Here is a 22682-nt window from a genome sequence, read left to right on the forward strand (position 1 = left end):
TGAAAGAAAGGATGAAAAAGAAAGTAAACAAAAAAAATGAAAACGGCGAGCTGCGCGAATCTCTCTCTTCTTTTTTGCTTGCGTCATTTTCTTCACGGGCGAGGTTGAAACGACAATCTTAGGCCTCGTCAAAATACTGCCAGATACGTGAGGACATTCCGAAAATCGATCACGACGTCGAAACCGAATCCGTTACTATACATATATATCCTTTTTCTCTTGAAGAATGAACACGAACAAACGACGAACGAAAAAGTTGTTCGATATCGATGTTAATCGTTAACTAAAAACAAACAAAAAATTTTCGAAATTATCGCGCTAACAAGCTCGATTGTTCGGAACGTCCACTTTGCATCTGGATCAATCCGTCCATACGTGTCTCACGTCGAGACATTTTGCACAAATGCGTGCATATTAATCATTGGGACTACAAAAACATATCATCATATGTAATGGTAATGATACCGTGTATATATCTATATACATATATACATATATACATATATATGTATATGTATGGATATATGTATATATACGTGTGTGTGTACATATATATACACATATACGTATATAAATATATGTATGTGTATAGATGCATATATATAAATATATATATATATATATATTTATTTATATATATGCATATGCATATACATATATATTTAAAAAAATATTAAGCAATAAGATTTTATTTATATGCCTGTAGAAAAAAAATAAATTTGAATGATGAAGCGAAACACTGCATATCAACAATGTGTGTCTGGGCAAGGATTAGCTTATATACATACATAATCATAAATATAAATATATATATGTATATATACGGATATACATATATATATCTATAACCTTTACTTCGTCGTTGTCAGGCGTTAATGTTAAACTTAATTATCATTAATTAATTATTAGATTGTGAAAGAATTTCTTCAGGTTCTAAGCAAGATTTGGAAATAATAAAACAAGCAAAATATGTCGTGTATTTTTATTGTTCCCAGTCCTGATACTCCGGCTAGTTGTAAGTACTCTAATCTGAAAAGTATTCACCAGTAACACCCGATCTCTCAAGTCAAGGTGCAGACCTCATGTGGTCTTTAGTAACCCTTAGGAACCATTAGAGGTCAAAGAGAATCGCGAGTGAACACCAAGAATGATTCTGAACTGGTTGAGAATGAAATAATTTTTAAATTATTTCTCCTGAATTTGTTCAATCTGCAATCCAAACATTTATATTGTTATTTATGCATTTATATTCAGTGAACTCTAATTTTGATCGTATAATTATATACGCAGAATGTATATGTATATTTGGTTTTGCTAGGTCGTAATAGGAATAAGCTATAAAAAAAATTTGATTTCTATTTATAGATGTAAATTCATGAATTATTAGTAGGTAATGTGCGTGACACTAAAGTAGGACGAGTTTCTCTCAAGGTCTAGACAAATATTCCTATATCATAAAACAACGTAATGATTTTATGAGTTGAGTATCCTTCTAGCACCGACGAGAAACAGGATAGACTGGACATCTTATAGGATTTCGTGTTCAATCGTCTGAAAAATTTAATATTGAAACAAGGAAATAAAAAAACGTATTTTTTATTTGTTTATTTTATTTATTTGCACTCTGTTGGTAGGTTTGTAAGTGACACTGGAATAGTAAGAAGGTCACTAACCCCTCGACCGTGTGACAAAAATTTACATTAGATGTCCAGTCTATCTTGTCTCTCGTCAGTAAATTCGGTAAAGTTAAATCCACTAGTGTATGTACTAGGGTATTTTTAATGGTGTCGGTATTTCAGTACAGTTAACAGTAAATTACATTCTATAGAACATCTATATGAATTTTAAAGTCAGTGTAGGCGCGAACGGAATTAACGTGTTTTATAAATTGTAATCGATAAACACAAATCTATTCAAAGTTTTGAATTATTTTATTTAACTATGGTTCACAAAATCAGTGAAGAATGCAATAACTTGCTTCTTAAATCAGACGGCAATAAACCACAAGTATTTGAAAGAAAACAAGTTGAATGCAAAAATCTTTCAAAAAAATTCACAAGCACAAAGAATGATTATTCGAAACAATTTGCGCATATATATGCTTCCAGACTTTCTGAATTAAGAGATGTTTTAATCTCACAAGTTCAAGTTAAATGGGGTACGTATATTTATCGTTATATCATAAAAAACATTATTATTAGTAATTTAAGAATTCTGACATTTACTTTAATAATAATATTTTTATCAAATGTGAATTAAACGTATCTTTATTCAAATAGGAAATATTCCTATAGTAAAGTTAGCTGACTTAGAAAAATTAGAAGGTCAAGAATGTATAATAATTGGTACACTTTACAAACATCAACAATGGAAACCATCGATCTTGCGTGAACTGAGTGAAGATCATCAACTCAGCATTCCCTGTTATAGATCAGATTATTGTTCTGAGAAAGATTTGCCATTTTTAGAAGATGAAATGCTACGTATTAAATTAGTAGGCGAAAATGTTAATCTGAAGGATATTGTTACTGGAGTTGTTTGCGCAATACAGGGTAATGAAAATAGCGATGGAACTTTTAAGGTAATTATTACTTAAACAAGAAAGTATATCTTAATGGTTGTATATTAAATGCCAAGACTATTGTTATGCATTATGTTTAGGTCAAAGATTGGTGCTTTCCTGGATGTGTATCAAAGAGATCTATAACCAAATGTACATCTAATGGAAAATTAGTGATAGTATCTGGTTTAGAGTTATCCGAAAGTCTTGAAAGTTTGGGAATATGCCTCCTTGCTGATTGGTTATGTGGAATGTCCGGTAATATAAAAGTACAAAAAGATGGGACCTCCATTGTTCAACTTATTATTGCAGGTAAATTGATTTTAATACTGTAAAAATTATGAAAAATCATTAATCGTATAATTTGTAATAACAGGTAATACTATAAGAAATAGTAATACAACACAGTCAGAAACAGATACGTCAGCTAAAAAAATCGGGGCTGCAATAAAAACTATGGATGATTTCTTAAGCAATTTGGCAAAATGTTGTGCCATTACTTTAATGCCAGGAGAACATGATCCTACAAATGCTATGCTACCCCAAAAACCACTACATCCATGTTTATTGCCAAAATCATCTAGGTATTATTATCTCCGTATGTTTCCGAAAATAAGCAAAATTTTTATTTATAGAGATCAAAATTTCTATTCTATAATAGGCTTGAAAGTTTTAAAAGTACTACAAATCCGTGGATTGGTGAAATTGGGGAACGAATAATAATTGGTACTAGTGGTCAATCTATCAATGACATCATAAAAGCAACTGGTGAAATAAATGTTTCTCCCATTGTTTGGCTAGAGAAAACTTTATTATGGAGGCATATGTGTCCAACTGCTCCAGATACATTACTTGCTTGTCCATACTATGAAAAAGATCTGTTTATCATGACAGAATGTCCAGACATATATTTTGTAGGTAACACAGAGAAATTTGAAACAAAATTGTGGAAAGGTTTGTATAGATTTTAAAGCAATCAAACCTAATAATAATTTATAATTCTTCATACCATAAAAATTGACTAATAATTGAATTTTTAGGTAACGAGAACCAAACGATTAGACTGATATCAGTTCCCAGTTTCAGTACTACCCATACAGCTGTAATAGTAGATTTAGAAAATTTAGATACACAATATGTTTCCTTCAGTAATACATAAATCAGTTACCACTCCAGTACATAGGTTTTCCAAATGAGACAAATATTTTTATATTTTTTATACAATGCTCTCCATTTAATTCCGATCTTAAATGTACAAATGTATACAAATTTCATTAAAATTGTGTACACAAGAAAATCATTTAATTTTAGTTGCATTTATTGATATGCATATGCATGTTATTGAAATTCGTTTCATTTTCTAATTTGTTTTGTTTACTTCAAACGATATTAAAAACTGAAAAATAAAATTCTACAAAGAAAAATAAATTCCATTACTGCCTATTCATCTTTATTCAAAATGTGATGTACAAAATCTAAGCACACGACGTTTAAATATATGTATGCTCGACTAAATATAAAGAATGTAATAAGAAAGAAATTACATGTAATATCACAGATTGTTAAAAAATCGCGAAATCACAGTGACATGAGATTTTAAACAATGAACTTGTTTCTTAAATAAACATGAAGTCATGCTACATAAATTATAAGTAGTAAGAACATAACAGTCAAAATACAGAATATGAGATAATACTTTAATGCCGAAATTTAAACCAATTTCAATGTTTCACTTATCTACAATAACTAAAGTGAAATGAGTGTATTATTTGTTCATAAATTGATAGTTCTATCTCTGCATTTTGTGAACAAAATCGTGAAGTGAATGTAGATAATTATGTATGTACATATTATTTAAAGAGTCTATATGTAAACTGTTTTTGACTGTTACATGAGATGCAAAAATTATGAAATCATTTCAAGAAATAATAATAATAATAATATAATAATAATAACAGAAGACAAATATCGAAGCGTAGTAGTTATACACAATAATAGGGACACACAATAAATTATAAGTGTTCGTAATAATTGAATTCTGGTCGGGTAGTTCTCGATTATGTTACAATAAACTTATTTCGCAACTAGAAATAATGCAACGTCGAAGGGTAATGTTACAGAACATTTCAGTTGGCACTTTTATTTAATATAAGGATTTGATTATAATATAAATACACTTTCATTTTTTTTACTAAATATTTTTTAATATGTGTGTATAAAACTATCTAATTCTGTTCATACGAGATTCTAACTTTTAAAGGACTATGCCCTGTTATTATTTGTAACAGTGAAAGAAAAATATAACAATATCCTTATCCTAAATAAAAGGATTGATATACTATTCTAATGCTTTGGCCGAAATAGCAATACTTAAAAAGCAATCGTTAAGGTTTTCCATTGATTTAAGCAGAATGAAGTTATAAAATTTATATTTATAATACACTTTACAGATTCGTAATACCATTAACTTAAGGTGCATATTACATGACCGACTGGTATATATAACAATTGACAGGTAGCTTCTGCATATAGTAACGACGACGTAGACATATTGTATTTATTAAAGATTTTATCCTATCTTTTAGCCGTCGGACGTATTCGTTCCTTTTCAGTATCCCTATCGTCAGCTACTGTCCATTCAGGATCATTAGGATCCTCACCTTCTATGTCACAACAAGCTGATTCCGTTGAATCTGATTCTGGACAATCCATTTCCCCATCCTAGAAACGAAATATTAACGTCTAGCTAAGTTTTTGTAAAAATACTATTTTACCCAACGGTTATTCTGCGTATATATAAATATATAAATATATAAATATATATATATATATTTTTAAAAAAAATACTATATTCAAGTTTACAAGCTTATAACAACCGAGAAGAAAATAAACAGCGGCGGGCTAATTCATCAAAAAGATTCTAATATGCTTATAAAAAGATAAACATTACGTAAATGCAATACAATCTCATTTAAATATTTTGCTAAATTCTGAAATATGCAATAAAATAAAATGAATCATGTTTAAAATAGGAAGCATCAAGTGGTACTGCTTACCAGGGATAGCCTTGAGGAGCCATGAAAGTTGGCTCAAAGTTTACATTAATAATCAGTACGAGCACACATGTGTTTCGTAATAAAAAATTCTGACTTAGATAATTAATAGTGAAACACTCAATACAAGCACAGAGTACGTACATCATCTGCTTTTTCTTCTTCTCGGGAGCATAGAGATGCTGACGAAGCTTGCCAATGCCCATCTGGCATTACTTCCAGCATTTTGTCATAAACTTCTTCAGATAATGGAAATACCCTTGGTTCGTATGGCAAAATCTATTTAAAACATTACATAATTCTCTTTAGAATATTGTAACTCCGCATATATTTCCATGGTTGTAAAACACAACAACATAAGTTACATGCTTTCACTTTCAAGATATTATAGTTTAAACTTGACTGTTGTCTTCGATATTATACTCACAGTTCAAGAAGTAACTTAATTATCGTCTGAATTCGAATTTGTTGAATATGCGACTTCTGTTGTTTGGTTTTACAGTCATAAATTTATATAGTGTTACGACAATTCTTGCTACTTGGCTTACATATCACATCTACAAACGGTAAGAACTACTGCAGTACAATATAAATTATATTTAACATACGCGTGGACATTAACAAAAGTATTTAAACAAGTAGGTGTTTTCGTATCATTATTTTATACGCATCTTATAATCCGTTCAATGTAAATTTGTGTTATTTTCCGTTTAAAATATTTTCACTTTTATTAATAAGATAAACAGTTTTTTTAAGAATGTCAGAGACATTTAATATAGTTTCGAATTTGAAAAACACATCGATCGCCGGACGAATTATATTCATGCATACACTTCACATGCACGAAAAGAAACAGTACCTCATTTTCATCTTCATTCACCGATGTACTCGTATCATCCTTTCCTAATCTTAATGTAGGTGTAGTACGACGTCGGAACGCATTTTGTAAAGCAGATGATCGATGTGTATCAGAGTTATGTTGATGTTCTGAATCTTGAACTTGAGAAGGAGTCGCAGGAGGCGATGTAATCGGTGACATCATATCTCCACCAAAATCACTTGCGTGTGGAGACATAGGATCTATAAAGAAAAACAACAATTTGTTGTTCTTAATAACAATGTTTTAGATTAAATCACTTTTTTTCAAGGTGAAGAGACAAATGAAATACAAACATTAAATTATAGATTAAAAAGTTATATGGATAATGTAATCAATTTTCATTACATAATATGTAAGTAAATATTTTAGAAGTTATAATAACCTGGTGTATTTGCACCGCTGTCCGCTCGACTATCCGTTCTACGATTATGGCGAATACGTGACTGATGTGGCATGTTCAGGTATGTCATAAAGCGTTTGTTTTCTTCTCTTTCACTGCGTTCATGCCTCAAAGCAATAGTTTCATCCGACATATCTTCAAACTAAAATAAAGATATTTTATTATTTCATCCGCAAATTATATCAACTTCCATATTTACTTAACACGCTCGCAGACAGTAAAAATTTTAATAAGTTGCAAAAATAGAAAAAATACAAATGCAGTACTCTTAGGGTTAAAATGTAAAAATAATTTCAAAAAATTACAGCTATGTAGAATTAAATGCATGATAATGTAGCTTATAAATTTGAATGTTATAGCATTCATGTCATTTTGCATCACAATGAAAATGAATGCTATAGCATTTACGTCTGCGAATGTGTTAAGCAATTACTAAGATATATAAACTTACATCACTGTCTTGACTAGGCCTATGCATAACGCCATTCTTAATATCCAATTTCGAAGGTTCCTCGCATAACCTCCACCTTTGTTTTACAGAAAAAAAGTAGTATATGTTATAACACAAACGACGACAAATTTAAAACATTAACTTTATTTAGTGTTACTTACTTTGGTGTTAATATTTCTTTGTATTGTAATTTTTCAAGCCTAGTTGAAGCAGCTACGCTATATGGTATAACAATGTTGTCAATATCATATGAATTCTGCCTTAAACGCCTGTAATTAAAAATGTTATTCGTGAAAGAAATGACGGTTTTTTAATTGTAAAACTATCCGTTTACAGAAACTATGTGTGAAAAGAAGTTTTCATATGAAATGAATTAATGATACTAACCCATGAGAAGTGGAACTCTTCTCTTTAACAGTATTTTTCTCTGTAGAAGTAGTAGTATGGTGCAAAGGAGAAGGCACTGGAGATGAATGTTTACTAGAGCTGGAAAGTGCGCTAATATCATCATCATCTTCAGTTGGCAATTTTTGCACCCTTTTTCTACTCAAACTATGAACACTTCTATCGTGTCCAAGTCTACTTCTTTTCCCCTTTAACATCTTTCTCTTGATTCCTGAAGAAAATGGTTCAATAGTATATAAATTAAGAAGAATAAACATACATAGTGGTATGATAAACAAACATTTTTAAACAGTGGAAGTACATTATACATACTTGCAGTCAGAATACTTGAAGATGACTTTCTTAACCGGGCAGCATATTTTGCTCTATGTCCTGGAAGTTTTTTATTCCTTCTCTCATTACTATCTTTATCCTTCAACCGAGTAATTCGTAAATTTCCTCTTAGCATTTTTTGTTGCCATTCCACTGATTTCATAATCGCTTCAAGATGAGTTCCTTGGGTAATTTCTAAACAACAAAATTGTTTACATATGTCACATAATTTTAATGCTCTTACATGTTATATTTAAATTATTTTTGTAAGATCGTATATAAAACAAAGTGTTTTATATACTTTATTAAAGTATTTACCATCAGTAAATGACAACACAGGATGATAACTAGAATCGACAAGTGCAACTCGTTCTTGTATAGACATTTGTTCAATTGGTTCCTGCGGTTGCATTGGATCCAATCTTCCAGTACACAAAGCACATGGAGGTAATACATTATCACAATTGCATCTTACTGTTGATGCTTTTGCTGCTCGTTTCGAGACTTCATGTAACCTGTCTATTTGTAACAGTTTCCTCTTTCTATAAAAGTTCCACACAAATGGTCGTGTTCTACTAGCTGATAATTCACCTTCTGGTGAATTATAACGTCCTGTGGAACCTGGTAAAACGCCACTATACCCGTTTACTGTTTCTGTATTATCAAGTATCACTAATCCCTTATTAGCTCTAATATGTCGTTGCAATTCATTATGTTGCCTAATTCTATATTCCAAATCTGATATTTGTGCTTGCAACCATGTCCATCTTGCAGCTACCCCTGCACGATCTTGAGCATACCTCCATGCTGCTCTTTTTGATCTACAAGTAACATTATCAAACATAGATATATATATATATATATATTTATGTATGTACGAATATTTCACTAAATGTGAAATATTTTGAACCTTTTCCAGTGATTATTTTTATAACAAAAATATATTAAATTAACTCTAACAAATATACCATGAATTCCACTTTAAATGTTAAATTAAACAATTTCACATAAATAGAAGTATTAAATTTTAATATTTATTGTGCATTATGATTTTCATTGAATTCAAACAACTATTTTAATTATATATTCACACTGGTAGAAAAAGAATAATAATATCCTATATTTAAAATAAATGAGACATTTTTTGCACCTAAAATATTATGAGGCAAAATAATTTGAAACCGGCCAAACATATTTAATCGGTTTCAAACTTTTCTATGTTTATATTAACATAATTTGATAGTATAAAACCTTTGTAAAAACTATATAAAGTGTATGCAATGAAACTGACTATTATGAAAACTGTTTTTTAGAGTAAACATTATTTATAATCAGAATAAATCATTTGATGTCTTATTGTGTGGAACTTAAAGTAAGCATGAATTTGTACTTCTGTTCTACACAAAATATAAGATATAATAGATTTTAAAATCTTTCAATATGTATTAAGCAATATAATTGAATTTGGAATGAAAAATAAATTCTTATAACGGAGAAGAGGTTGAAACTTACATAGATAAATGTTGCTGATGTGGATTATTAAATGACTGCATTTCATCACAACTTTCTCCACCACTACTAGATGCGGTACAATCGGAGTCAAGATTAGATTCTACAATATGCAATTGCGTTGCCAAAGGTCCAGCCATGTTTTCCACTTCATCACCTTTAACTTTAATTTGGGGAGCACCAAACACTGGCTGACGGTTGCCATTAGTGCCAGAAGTACCACCTAAACTGTCACGTGATCCACCACCAAAATATCGGCAACATAATCGCTGTCGATTCACACTATTGCTCTGAGCAACACACATTTTCTCAATTTTTTGCAAAAATGAATTCAAACTACTATTAATTTCAGGAAAGTTTCTAACATTAGATTTAGAACCGATATTAACCAATTCTTGAAACAGATATTTTTTCACTCCATGATGGGCAAGTTCCAGAACTCCTGTATTTTCTTCCGCTACATGCCTGCCTATTATTCTTGCCTGCAACTTCCTCAGTCTTCTTAATAGAAATGCACACCTCCTCTCATTCTGAAATTGTTTCTGAGCAACAATATCTTGTTGTAGTTTTAAATTGTTAGGTTTCGGTTGGTCCACAGTTTCTGCAATATTCATGTTGTTGCAAATACTCATGACATCAACATCGTTAAGTAAGTCCCGTGCAAAAGAAGGAAATCCTTCCTCAGGTATAGAAAACATCTCTACACCATCCACAGTGCTTGGCACTGTTTCACTAACACCCGCAGATATGTTTTCTGCATTTTCTACTCCTTCGATAGATTTAATAACTTGCAAAATTTCTTCTACATTCTGCCCAATATCGCTGACATTGCCTATGTTGCATTGTTCAGTATCCGCAGTTATATCAGTACTAAAGGCCATTATTTGATCCACGTCCAGATTTTTATTGTCTCCTGCAACTTCTGAGCCTACCAAAGGCAAGTCTGCGCTTGATTTTAAGAAACCCATATTGTCCGCTTGATCACCCATAGATGGGTCGTTCATTATAATGTCAATCTCCTTTTTTTCTGGATTGTCCAGAGTATCTCGTCGCTCGCAGTCCTCTTTAATTAATGCCTTCTTTGTAATCAAGTCAGATCCGTGCGTAAATGTAGACAAACTATCAAGATCATTAGCATATTTTGAATTGATGACATCACGAATAAGATCCTTAGATATACCATGTAAACACTGCTCGTCGATCTTTGATGGTTGAACGTTTGCAGAGACAACAAATTTAGCCAGAATTTCACGATTCTGACAGACTTGTGCAGCCTGCTCTGGGGAAAGGAACCCACCAGCTGGAAGGGAAGGGAGCAAATTTTCAGGCTTTTGAGGACCGCCTTCCGTCAGAGCAGGGGCCATCACTGCCACTGACACTGCCAGTGCTGCGGCCTCGACATCCAGAGGCTCCCCCCGTGCACACCCACACCTGCACTTCACGTGCACTGTACTCACTCCCATTCATCCATTACTAATATATTGTCTTGTGCTTTTATTATATATCCTTATTGCCCAGATCAGCGTCTTCTTTATGATTTACTTCTTTCTTCTTGTAATCCTCCTTATGTTTTATTCATTTCTCAACAACACTATGTTGTTTCAACAGTCTTTTCTGTATCCATAATGGTTAGTTTCTCCACTGATACATTTGAAGCCAATCGATGACATTAACTAATCTGCAAACAAATTATCAATAGTCAATTTAAGAGGAAAATACAACTCGTATAATGTTTAATGTTTAATATAAATAACAATTTAATTTAATAAATCTTATAAACATCATAGTATATCACGTTTAAATAGAGACTAATTATTAACATTATCGAATAAAAATGTACATATCAAATCCAATGATGTTACAAGTCTGAATATTACTATACTGTAAACAAGACAAATGCTAATTCTTATTTTATTACATACAGCACCATTTTTTTATTAAACAGCAAACTTAAATCCAAACACTAGATCACTAATTAACTATTCTAAGAAAACAACATTCCATTTATGTGACTGTAATCTTTTTAAAGTCATAAATTTCCCTAATTATATACATAACAATTACATCACCTAACAAAACACAAAATACTGAGATAACATCGAATAAAATAAAAGATTAATTAAGTACACAAACGTTAACACAAAACAGTCCAAACATTTAAGTTCAATTCATTGTTTTGTTTACAATGTATAAACCTTCCATTAATCAACGCGTCTGCGAATTTACTTTATAAGTTATTTTAAACCAAGATCCATTTATTTTTACAGCAATTTCTACCAACAAAACGAACAACATTACAAATTCCACTCACCTTGTATTTTTCGCGTGCTCAATGGAAGCATATTTAAAATCGCAGAGCACTCGGAGTAAGGTTTCTTGCCAAAGCAGTATCCAAGCACACGAGATAACATTAGAGGAACGTCAGAAATGCGAGAGAGCTTGTTCTTCCCACGGGGATATTATGTATGCTCCAGCGTTGGATCACTAGTTTCGAGCGGCGAACATCGAACGTCGTGTAATCCGAAGCGGTAAGAGACTGCCGGTGAACGATAATAACGCGTTATTAAAAAAGTCGGTGCGCGTCGGAACTGGAAAACGTTGACGTGAAAGAAGTTTGAAGTGAAACAATCTGAGGAAAGCTTCAAGGAACGGAATTAGGTGCAGAGAACCGAACGAATAAGAAAAATTACATTCGAAAAGGTGGTGCGAGTTTCGAACGCCACGATACCGGAAAAAAGTGAGCCACATACATAGGTACACTAGACAACACTACCGAATATACGCGTTACAAAGATTAATAACAGGTACGCCTAGCATCGGCTGACGCATTCCCACGTGATTATCCGTCGCGAAATATAGAAAAGCAAATGAGCGGCGGCAACGGCAACGGTAGCGGCAACGTTTCCTCGTCGTGGCACGGTATCGGAAAACAAAGATACAAACATGCCGCGCAGCATTACCGCCGTCCTCGTTGTCGAAAGAGCAGAAGAGGAGACGACACTTCTCTACGGTCAGCTGCACATCTATTGCATAATGACGCGCAAGATTTGTATCCCCGGCAATGGCATTCTAATATACGAATCACTTCGCGTCCGTCGCCGACGATGTCCACGTACGCGAAAAACCTTCATACACGCGACTTCCGCAGAGATGTCGAGGGCATCGAGAGTAGCCACCGAGAGAAAGGGAAAGAGAAGCAGAGTGGGACAGAAAGACAGAGAAAGAGAGAAGAGAGGAGAGAGGAGAGAGAAACCATGAAAGATGCGTGCGAACGAGGGGAGGGGGAGACGCGCGACAGAGAAATAGAGAGAGAGAGAGAGAGAGAGAGAGAGAGAGAGAGAGAGAGAGAGAGAGAGAGAGAGAGAGAGAGAGAGAGAGAGAAAGAGAGAGAGAGAGAGAGAGAGAGAGAGAGAGAGAGAGAGAGAGAGAGAGAGAGAGAGAGAGAGAGAGAGAGAGAGAGAGAGAGAGAGAGAGAGAGAGAGAGAGAGAGAGAGAGAGAGAGAGAGAGAGAGAGAGAGAGAGAGAGAGAGAGAGAGAGAGAGAGAGAGAGAAGACACTAACGTGTTTCGCCTGATGAATAGCGTAACCACGAGATGAACGTTAACGCGGGTACATAGGCGCGTTTACACGGTTGAACAATGATCGGTCTTGAAAATAAATAAAATGTAATTAAACGAGGAACACGCGGAGGAACGAGGCGAGCGGCTTCCTTTGCAGTACTCCTGTGTGTGTAGCGTACAATGGCGGAGCAAAAAACAGATTCGAAGACAGCTTCTTTTGGGCAGTTTCCCCTCCTATAACGCTCACCTCGACTCGGGGGCGCTCGACATAATCGTGCATACACCCGTAAGATCCGCGAATAATCGAGCGTTCTTTGGCACTGCGCAACACGACACGGGTTTCGTGTAACTTGCACGGATATAAATGTCCGTCACACCCAATACACGATAATCCCTCGGCTAATTTCTCGTAACGAGAAACGCGCGTACTTCTAACCGTTTTGCGTCACTTCTCGGTATCCCGTCGGTGTGTACGCGATACGGGGTCCCGGCGGTCCAGGCTTCTCCTCGTCGAGCACGGACACCGACGTCGATTTTGGTAAAGTCACACACGAGCAACGCGAGCTATTTATCAATAATATATAGGAAATTCGACCAACTTCGCTGTTGCTGAAGCAGGATCGACCAATACTGCAGTGCTGCTGCCGGATGTGGCCTTCGTGCCACGCTACCCAATCGGATTCATTTTCTATGTATAATGTCGGCGGTAAAGTCCAATTCGCGGCTCGATACGCGACGCTTACGAAAAACCCTAGACGCTGCGCACTATCTTTCCCGCTTATTCCCCACGGACACACCTGCTGCGGCAACAGCCACGAATCGTAAACTTCGTATATCGGGACGACAGCGTCGTATGTTATTTCCATAGATACTATTTACACGTGTGAACCGTATTTGCACGTCCTATCTTTGCGTGTGACTTCAATTTTTCTTTTCATTTGTTTCTTTTTTTTTCTTTTTTTTTTTGATTGAATTATATTATTGGGTTTGAACTTTATTATGTCAGTTGATGAAACAAGTGCCGTTGTGTACATTACACCGAGCGTTAATAAAACGTTGAAAAAGTGTTTCTTACGTTTGGTTGCATCGTTTATCCCAGCTTTATCGGTGTTTTGTTGTTCGATGTACAGTTACATAATATTCAAAGAATTCTCGATACGTTTAATGCTGCGTGTGGCATTGTTCTATTACCTCTTCGACTCATGCGAATATTAGCCTTCTGATGATTCATAAAATTGTAATCTTGTTAGGTGTACACCAGTGAACGTGTAGATGTTTGTTCACCTCCTCGTGCCTCCTGAGAAATCCAACGAAACACTGCATTCCCTTCTATGCTGAAAAATTCTATGGAAAGAATTCCAGCGCCAATCGCACGTGGTCGTTCTGTCAATAATCGACCCGTTTAAATTTATGAGTTTTCATTTAATAAAATCTTTCTATTTTTACACTGATGATAATGTCGATGTGAAAATATTGTTAGGGCGAATATAATAATATTCTGAGGGGTATTTATAAATCATAAACAAATAGTATTATCGATTAGCTTTCTTAATATGAGTTTTTTTAATGCAATATAAAAAGTAGTATGATATTAATTATTGATAGCGAAAAAATACATAGATATGTAAACTTTGCATGTTTTCTCTGTTATTAAGATTTTTCTGTTAGTAACTAGTATTATGTATTATACTATGTTTGTAGTTATGATAAAAAAAATGTCTATTGAAAAGGACATTCTGCAATGGTAATTTAAAAATATTCTTTAAAATATTATGTTCACACTGGTATAATTTTTGTGTTATTATTGTTGTCGTAAGTGTATAAATCGAAGAAGTTCTATTAAATATAATTCAGATATTTAAACGAATTTATTACTAGTAGAATGGCCACGTGTTTAGTGGTGCTGCAATTTATATCATAGAGCCACGTGTCATGGAAAGAAATATTACTTCTTATAGCCTTCTTTCAGATGCAAAAATAGTGTTTAAGCATCATAGTTTGTTCAACTCTGTATATTTCGTAAATGATATGAATTTTTTGTGGATATTATGATGTATTTAGCGATTATTTGTTGAAACAATTCACATGGATTGGTGCTCATTGACCACTGTACTGACTTACTAATCAAAATAAGCAAAGATTTAAAATAATTATTAAAATGTAGAGTTGAGTTTTACTATATAATTAACCTAGTTGAGTTACCAATAAATTTGAAATTTGATTTTATTTTATTTTACTTTATGTAAATACAGAAATTTTTAAGTTTTACTTCTAATTTACATGTTGGTTGACAGTATAAAAACAAATATCTGAAGCCAAGTTCACGCGATAACGGAATGGTATTTCATATTCGCAATTCTGTAGTATTTATAATCACAAATTAATTGTTTATGGACTATATGATAAATAGATTACCTATAAAAATTGTTGTGGAAAGCTCCATAATTTTTAAAAATTTAATTTAATTTGACTGAAATTAAAATATGGAAGTTTGTTATTAGTTTTATAATCACTAGCAACGTCAGATGGCGAAGTAAACGTAAAGCTCTCAGGAATGTGAACATTATTCGCAGATTAGTATTTTTAAGACATGACAAATGTAACAGCGCGTGTATAATAAAAAATTATTAAAAACAAAGTGAGTGCGTTTAAGAGTAATAAATAAGAATTATTTTAATACTAAATAAAATGGATATCGCCAAATCACTATTTAATGTTCGTGATCATGAAGGTTATGTTGGGAAAGAAGATCATAATGTAAGTATATTTTTCTGTTTATTTAAAATATATTTATAATTTAGAGAGATCTTTAACAAATAAAACTTGTATTTATGTGTATAACAAGTTTTATGAAACATTTTATTTTTGTGAATTTTATGGAACTTGATACTATTTATTCGAATTTGTTTATTCTTCCACATTTTAGAAAAAACTTGAAACAGCTGTATCCGAGGATGAATTTGAAGTGGAAGTTTCAGGCTTATGTGGAGAAGTTTTGTCTCCTGCTCCTGGCGGTCCATTTTCTGCTTTGACACCGTCCATGTGGCCCCAAAATATTTTAGCTAAATTAAATCAGCCAGACGATCCTAATTCGCAACCTGAATACAGGTATATTTTTAAAATTAGATTTTATAAGGTGTCTTTACAATTAAGATTAATACATGCATAATATAATATGTCAGATTTGACGAATTTGGTTTTCGAGTTGAAGAAGAAGATGGACCAGAACAGAGTTCAAAAAAATTGTTAGGTATTCCGTTCGTTGAAGATCCACAGCATAGGTATAGAGATAATTGATACTTTACATTAATACTTTGATTATATATCAAGAAATATTAACAATTATAATACATTTAGATTACAGTGGGTTGCTTTATTGGAATTTAGTCATAATAAAGAAGTAACGGAACTTTCATGGCAGAATTTGGATAGAAGATTACCTCGCACAGATAAATTACGTGACATGGTCCGTCATGGTATACCTCATTCACTGAGACCCCAAATTTGGATGAGAATGTCAGGTATAATGCATATCATAAAATAACAATTCAGTACTCAGATATTTAAATGAGTTGATTGTAACGTTAATTTATTTTTATAGGTGCACTACAAAAAAAGAGTTCTTCTGAAATAATGTACAAAGATATTGTAAAAGCATCAAGTAATGATGCATTGATGACTAACAAACAAATAGAAAAGGATTTACTTCGTATTATGCCTGCCAATGCATGTTTTAGCCATCTTCATAGTACTGGTATACCACGGTTAAGACGTGTTATGCGTGCTCTTGCTTGGTTATATCCTGAGATTGGGTAAAAATGACTTTCAAGAATTACTACTTTAGTATTCTTACTGTGTAATACTATTATTATATATTCTGTAAAGGTATTGTCAGGGTACTGGAACAATAGCTGCATCTCTCTTATTGCTTTTGGAGGAAGAAGATGCTTTTTTAATGATGGCAACCATAGTAGAAGATTTACTACCAGCATCCTATTATTCTTCAACTTTGTTGGGTAATATAAATTGCAGTAAATGTTAACAAACAAAAGGTAACTAATTTTATTTTTAAATATATTTCAATTATTTAACAGGTATTCAAGCTGACCAAAGAGTGCTTCGTACATTAGTAGCTAATTACCTTCCTGATATAGACCATGTTTTAGTACAACACGATATAGAATTGAGTTTAATATCCTTACACTGGTTCTTGACCTTATTCGCCTCTGTTGTACATATGAAAATATTATTGCGAATATGGGATATGTTTCTTTTCGATGGATCTATAGTTTTATTTCAAGTTACACTTGGAATGTTAAAAATAAAAGGTATGTATTTATATTGTACAAATAATAGAATATTTTTACAAGGTATTTCAATAAAAGAAATTTCATTAATTATTTTTATACTATATTCATTAAATACTTTTACAACAGTTCAATAAGTAATATTTAACGCATTAAATACGAATTTCATTGTAATACACTATATAACATTTATGTTATTTAATATTTTTACAGAATCTGAGTTAAAGAAGTTGGAAAATTCTGCTCAAATATTTAATGCTCTCTCAGACATACCAGGAGACATTGATGATGTAGAACAATTATTTAATGTAAAATACTTTTTTAAGTAGACATTTCTTTACAGGAAAGTAAAAGTTATTAGTATTATTATTGTTGTAGGTATCTTTAGAAGTAAGTGGATCATTAACAGACGTTCTAGTTGAAACTCATAGACGTAGACATTTAGCATATTTAATGGCTGATCAGGGCGGATTGGTAGGCAATCCTGATGCAGTACCAAATTTACCAAAGCAACATCTTAATAGGTATACAATTTATGACTAAATTATTTATTAAAAATATGCGGTTTAATGAAAATTGTAATTATTTTATAAAAATTATTTACACTTTCGCGAAGGCGTCAAATGAAGAGAAATAAGTCAATGTTACAAACATTTTTATTTGGGAATTACGATAATGAAGACGATGCAAAATCGAAAAACATTCGTCAAACAGGTATTTAAAGCATATAGCGTTTACTAATGTATATTGTTGTAAAAAGAAAATAATAACAGTTACATTCCAGAAATATTGGTGGATTTAAGAGAGGCTGTTTTACAAGTCGCTAGACATTTTATAAATGTTGATCCAAAATTGAGTAACACTGTAATTATTGCAGATTATACTATGGAAAGTCATGCAAAGGATCATGACAATTATGTTAATGTATCACGCACTAGAAAAAGAAGAGCTAAGGCATTATTAGGTACTTTAATATGATTTAGATAATTTATTTTATCAGATTTATAATTACTATTAATATGTTATTTTATTACAGATTTTGAAAGACACGATGATGACGAATTGGGTTTTCGAAAAAACGATATAATCACAATTTTAAGTCAAAAAGATGAACATTGTTGGGTGGGAGAATTAAACGGATTAAGGGGTTGGTTTCCTGCAAAATTCGTAGAATTATTAGACGAAAGAAGTAAACAATATACATGTGCCGGAGATGATGCAGTTAGTGAAGCTGTTACTGATTTAGTCAGGGGTACTTTATGTCCCGCGATAAAGGCTGTATTGGAACATGGAATGCGTAGACCATCATTTTTAGGTGGTCCATGCCATCCATGGCTTTTCATAGAAGAAGCATCAAACAGAGAAGTAGAGAAAGATTTCAATTCTGTTTATAGCAGATTAGTACTTTGTAAAACATATAGATTAGATGAAGATGGTAAAGTACTTACACCAGAAGAGGTAATAGTATTTATTCATTTATATTACGTTGATAATATTACGTTAAAGTATATTTTTTTTTTAAATTTGTATAAAAATTTGTTTCAGTTGTTATATCGATGTGTACAATCAGTAAACTTAACACATGACAATGCACATGCACAAATGGATGTAAAATTACGATCTCTCATCTGCCTAGGATTAAATGAACAGGTCTTACATTTATGGCTCGAAGTTTTATGTTCCTGTGTAGAAATTGTACAAAAATGGTAACAAGCATTACATGAAAACTATATATGGTTTAAACATTAAATTTGCTTTAAACATTATTCGTTTTTAAGGTACCAACCATGGAGTTTCATCAATAGCCCTGGATGGGTACAAATTAAATGTGAACTAAGAATATTAAGTCAATTTGCATTTAATTTAAATCCAGATTGGGAATTACCAGCAAAGAAAGAACAATCGCAACCATTGAAAGATGGTGTTCGGGATATGTTAGTCAAACATCATTTATTTAGTTGGGATCTTTAGCTAATGACATAAGAAGTATTAATTGTTTATGGTAAGGTAATTGTGTAGTACAAATAAACTTACTATTATATATATTAATAATAATAAAATGTATACTGCGTGCGTGTGCGAGTGTATGTACATGTTATAAAAATATAATAGTAACATACTATTTTTATGTATTACATATAAATTATTTGACTTTTGTCATTCATCACGAATAATATAAGTTTAGTTATCAAAATTATAATCAAATTAATTAATTGGGAACTACTTATGTATAAACTACACACACACCCACACACCCACCCACCATTATGTATTACTGTAAATTCTATATGGGAAAAGAAAACAAAATTGTTAAGAAGATGAATTTATCAGATGTTTAGTAACTTATATGATTATTTCTAAGTTTAATATTGTATAAAAAGTTTAAACAATAATTTTGACGGATATATTGACTTTTTAATGTATAAAATTTTGATTGTTACATATATAATAATATATATTTAATTGATTTGATTAATAGAATATTAACAATTGTTTCATTGTTTTTTAAACAAAAATGTCATATTTGAAGATTCTTATCCTTTAACACATTTTTTAAAGGAAATTTCCTATCTTTGCGACAACATGGATCTACCAGATTGTCATCAATCATTTTTATATTAGGGTATTCTGCCTCGTCACTGGCAAGGAACGATGATGCAGGTAAATAAGAACCCCAATCAAAAGTTTTTGATATTTGCATCTGTCTGTACTTTTCAATAGTTGAAGGATCAATATGTAAATCATGATCATCTAAACTGTTTTCAGTTAGCTCTTTACCAAGAAAATCTAGTTTACATTCGCATTTTCGTTTTTTAATATAAACAAAATGTAAGTCCATGACATTAGTACCAGTAAAGCCAGGTTTCAATAGTTCTGAACCTTTTTTGAATCGCGAGTATAAATTATACGAGTCATTATTACTTAAAGTATTCTCTGGAAGTAAGCGTTCCACTTCCATAGTTCGATATATTAATGGAAGTACACCTTCCATTTTATTAAATTCACTTCTTTCAATTTTTTTCTCTTGTTTTTCAAATTCTGACTTTTCCTCTTTTTTAACAAGAAACCCACTCAATTCATGCAACTTGCATATTTCTTGAGATCTTAAATCATTTAATGTTTCTTGTTCATCTTCTTTATTTTCTATGGCCTCTTTCTTCATCTGTAGATGAACAAGCATTTCTGAAGCTATTAATTTTACTTTTGCATACAAATCATGAATTATTGGTCCAATAGCAGGATAACCGAATGCTCCTGCTGCATCAGTTGGACCATCTTGACCATCCGTTCCTGCACTTAACATTATTACATCATATTCAGCAAAGTGGGGATTATTTTTTATTTTGGCTAACCAATCTAAGGAAAAATGTAAAGCTAATTCTTGATTTCTACCACCCTTGCCATCTCCTTTAACTATGACTGTTGGTTCTCCTCCTCCAATTAATACTATTCCTTCTTCACTTATATTTTCAATTAAGTTATAAATTTCGTCCACTTTAGTGGTAGATAACGACATCACAGGAATATCTCTTACTTTTTCAAAGAATTCTCCTCTTTCTAATTTTTTTTCCAATGCGAGACATATTAAACTAGTTACATGAACATATGCTAAACTGACATCATGGACATTGCCAGTAATATCAGTTCTCAATGTTATTGGAGTAAGTTTCTTACGTTGTGCTTCAAGGACAGCTGCTTCAACTGCCACCTGATTATTTCCTAAAATAATATTTGTAACATGCTTAAACTCTTTTTTTTTCTTCTTTCCAGTTAGTAATGACTTATCTTTGAAAGTTTCTTTAGACATGATAGCTTTTCTTACATCTCCATCTAATTTGTCAAATAAGTCATATTTTTTTAAAATAGCTATAGCTTGCTTTGGTACTTTGCTATTATATACTGTTGGACCGCTGGCAATTAAATCGACAGGATCACCCACAATATCAGATAATATTAAAGTAATAATGGATGCTGGAAAAGCCATTCGTGCTAAACCACCACCTTTGACCATGGATAATTTCATTCTGACCGTGTTAAGTTCTTTGATATCAGCACCTGCATTTTGAAGCCTTTTACATAGTAGTAATTTATCTTCGTTATCGATTATTGGTCTTGGCATATAAAGTAATGCAGAACCACCGCCAGATATTAACACGATTAAAGTATCATTTTCGGTCAAAGACTCTACTAAATCAATAATATCATGGGTTGTTTGTAACGATCTATTGTCTGGTTGATTATTTATACTTCCTTCGCGGTATTCTACTACACCAGTTTTTAACATGGGAAAATAAGATTTATCTTTGGACTCCCATATTGCATTTGTTGAAACAGAAGGAATACTAACTATTCCCTTTTTTAAATGACTACCAAGCATTTGTTCAAGAACTATGGACATACCCATGACAGCTTTGCCAAAACCAACAAGATACACATTTTCTTTTAATTGAAATCTTTGATCATCAACTTGTAATGTTCCATCTTTAAATTTAATTTTATTAATTATAAGTTGCTTCGGTGAAACTACTTTAACACCAGCAAAGTACATATCTTTTAAAATAGATTTAGATTCTTCTAAAACTTTTGGATTTGTAGACATAATTGTACTCGTATATTTTACAATATTTAGTAGGTTAGACTTAAAAAGAACTGGACTACTGAAAAGATGTTATTAAGTCATTGATGATACACAATGTAACAGTAAAATAATTGCGTTGTTAAAAATTACTAAAACACTTGCCTGTAGCGTGTGAATTTATGTAATAATCTATAATGCATTCTGAAATCATAAGCACACTTTATCTACATACACATTCTTATCGAATAAGACTTATTAGACATAATTTAATTATCGATAAAATCATATTACATAGAACCTTTAAACATTCAAATCTTAGATAAGTACGTGTTCTGGATTTTTAAAATAAATACTAACACAAAAAATTCGTACTACTAGTAACAAATTTTTATTAATATTTATTGTTGTAAATTGTTTCAAAATGGTGACTTACGTTTAGACGAGTTATTATACATTTCCGAAGTACACGTACATTATAAATAAACACAAAAACACTCACTTAATTGAAATTCGGACACAAACGAAAATTTGCGCATTCACATCGCGACAGTTTTATTCATGCAATGTCATCTCTCTCACAATCATTGAGAATTAAAGCAAGATTTAAGATTTTTAATAAGAACCGAGACACTTCTGTATTGCATTCTTATTGCTGGTATTTAATCT

The 22682-nt window shown here is 32.1% G+C and overlaps 4 protein-coding genes across 14 annotated transcripts; 2 read left to right on the forward strand and 2 right to left on the reverse strand.

Annotated features, from left to right (window-relative positions):
• The first annotated feature begins 1730 nt into the window (after window positions 1–1730).
• LOC116424390 (DNA polymerase delta subunit 2) lies at window positions 1731–3870 on the forward strand. Its single transcript, XM_031970728.2, has 6 exons — window positions 1731–2158; window positions 2280–2581; window positions 2662–2872; window positions 2937–3144; window positions 3222–3514; window positions 3601–3870. The coding sequence occupies exons 1-6, from the start codon at window positions 1942–1944 to the stop codon at window positions 3717–3719; spliced, it is 1350 nt and encodes a 449-aa protein (XP_031826588.2). The 5' UTR covers window positions 1731–1941; the 3' UTR covers window positions 3720–3870.
• Window positions 3871–4302: 432 nt separating this feature from the next.
• nsl1 (non-specific lethal 1) lies at window positions 4303–14440 on the reverse strand. Of its 9 annotated transcripts, none has more exons than XM_031970714.2 (12): window positions 14322–14440; window positions 11882–12106; window positions 9574–11248; window positions 8380–8882; window positions 8062–8256; window positions 7732–7960; window positions 7506–7613; window positions 7345–7420; window positions 6876–7035; window positions 6473–6693; window positions 5758–5892; window positions 4303–5281 (listed from the first exon to the last, which is right to left on the reverse strand). In XM_031970714.2, the coding sequence occupies exons 3-12, from the start codon at window positions 11031–11033 to the stop codon at window positions 5135–5137; spliced, it is 3234 nt and encodes a 1077-aa protein (XP_031826574.1). In that variant the 5' UTR covers window positions 11034–11248; window positions 11882–12106; window positions 14322–14440; the 3' UTR covers window positions 4303–5134. The 9 variants fall into 9 exon arrangements, with proteins under 9 accessions (XP_031826574.1, XP_031826572.1, XP_076225199.1 ...); XM_031970712.2 differs by having other exon boundaries at window positions 14206–14347; XM_076369084.1 differs by lacking the exon at window positions 14322–14440 and adding an exon at window positions 13730–13846.
• Window positions 13917–19918, forward strand: LOC116424388 (small G protein signaling modulator 3 homolog). Of its 2 annotated transcripts, none has more exons than XM_076369087.1 (15): window positions 13917–13981; window positions 15632–15887; window positions 16057–16238; window positions 16313–16411; window positions 16488–16651; window positions 16732–16942; window positions 17016–17146; window positions 17225–17458; window positions 17651–17745; window positions 17816–17961; window positions 18054–18151; window positions 18222–18401; window positions 18474–18895; window positions 18983–19143; window positions 19216–19918. In XM_076369087.1, the coding sequence occupies exons 2-15, from the start codon at window positions 15819–15821 to the stop codon at window positions 19406–19408; spliced, it is 2385 nt and encodes a 794-aa protein (XP_076225202.1). In that variant the 5' UTR covers window positions 13917–13981; window positions 15632–15818; the 3' UTR covers window positions 19409–19918. The 2 variants fall into 2 exon arrangements, with proteins under 2 accessions (XP_076225202.1, XP_031826584.1); XM_031970724.2 differs by lacking the exon at window positions 13917–13981 and adding an exon at window positions 14106–14254.
• LOC116424389 (glycerate kinase) lies at window positions 19278–22593 on the reverse strand. Of its 2 annotated transcripts, none has more exons than XM_031970727.2 (3): window positions 22450–22593; window positions 22179–22217; window positions 19278–22092 (listed from the first exon to the last, which is right to left on the reverse strand). In XM_031970727.2, exons 2-3 carry the CDS (start codon window positions 22214–22216, stop codon window positions 19956–19958), a joined length of 2175 nt encoding a protein of 724 aa, XP_031826587.2. In that variant the 5' UTR covers window position 22217; window positions 22450–22593; the 3' UTR covers window positions 19278–19955. The 2 variants fall into 2 exon arrangements, with proteins under 2 accessions (XP_031826587.2, XP_031826586.2); XM_031970726.2 differs by having other exon boundaries at window positions 19278–22095.
• Window positions 22594–22682: the final 89 nt, after the last annotated feature.

This window comes from Nomia melanderi, chromosome 7, assembly GCF_051020985.1.
Source record: "Nomia melanderi isolate GNS246 chromosome 7, iyNomMela1, whole genome shotgun sequence".
Classification (NCBI taxonomy): domain Eukaryota; kingdom Metazoa; phylum Arthropoda; class Insecta; order Hymenoptera; family Halictidae; genus Nomia; species Nomia melanderi.

Bases quoted from the DNA above. Each gene is read 5' to 3' on its own strand.
- LOC116424390 (XM_031970728.2), top strand. From the start codon at position 1,942: ATGGTTCACAAAATCAGTGAAGAATGCAATAACTTGCTTCTTAAATCA. The intron at 2,873-2,936 runs GTAAATTGATTT...TTGTAATAACAG, and splicing joins TGTTCAACTTATTATTGCAG to GTAATACTATAAGAAATAGT. The intron at 3,515-3,600 runs GTTTGTATAGAT...TTGAATTTTTAG, and splicing joins TGAAACAAAATTGTGGAAAG to GTAACGAGAACCAAACGATT.
- nsl1 (XM_031970714.2), bottom strand. From the start codon at position 11,033: ATGGGAGTGAGTACAGTGCACGTGAAGTGCAGGTGTGGGTGTGCACGG. The intron at 7,614-7,731 runs GTTAGTATCATT...TTTTAATTACAG, and splicing joins AAGAGTTCCACTTCTCATGG to GCGTTTAAGGCAGAATTCAT. The intron at 6,694-6,875 runs GTTATTATAACT...TTTTCTTTATAG, and splicing joins CAGCGGTGCAAATACACCAG to ATCCTATGTCTCCACACGCA.
- LOC116424388 (XM_076369087.1), top strand. From the start codon at position 15,819: ATGGATATCGCCAAATCACTATTTAATGTTCGTGATCATGAAGGTTAT. The intron at 16,239-16,312 runs GTATATTTTTAA...ATAATATGTCAG, and splicing joins AATTCGCAACCTGAATACAG to ATTTGACGAATTTGGTTTTC. The intron at 17,459-17,650 runs GTATGTATTTAT...ATATTTTTACAG, and splicing joins TGGAATGTTAAAAATAAAAG to AATCTGAGTTAAAGAAGTTG.
- LOC116424389 (XM_031970726.2), bottom strand. From the start codon at position 22,216: ATGCATTATAGATTATTACATAAATTCACACGCTACAG. The intron at 22,096-22,178 runs GCAAGTGTTTTA...ACATCTTTTCAG, and splicing joins CATAAATTCACACGCTACAG to TAGTCCAGTTCTTTTTAAGT.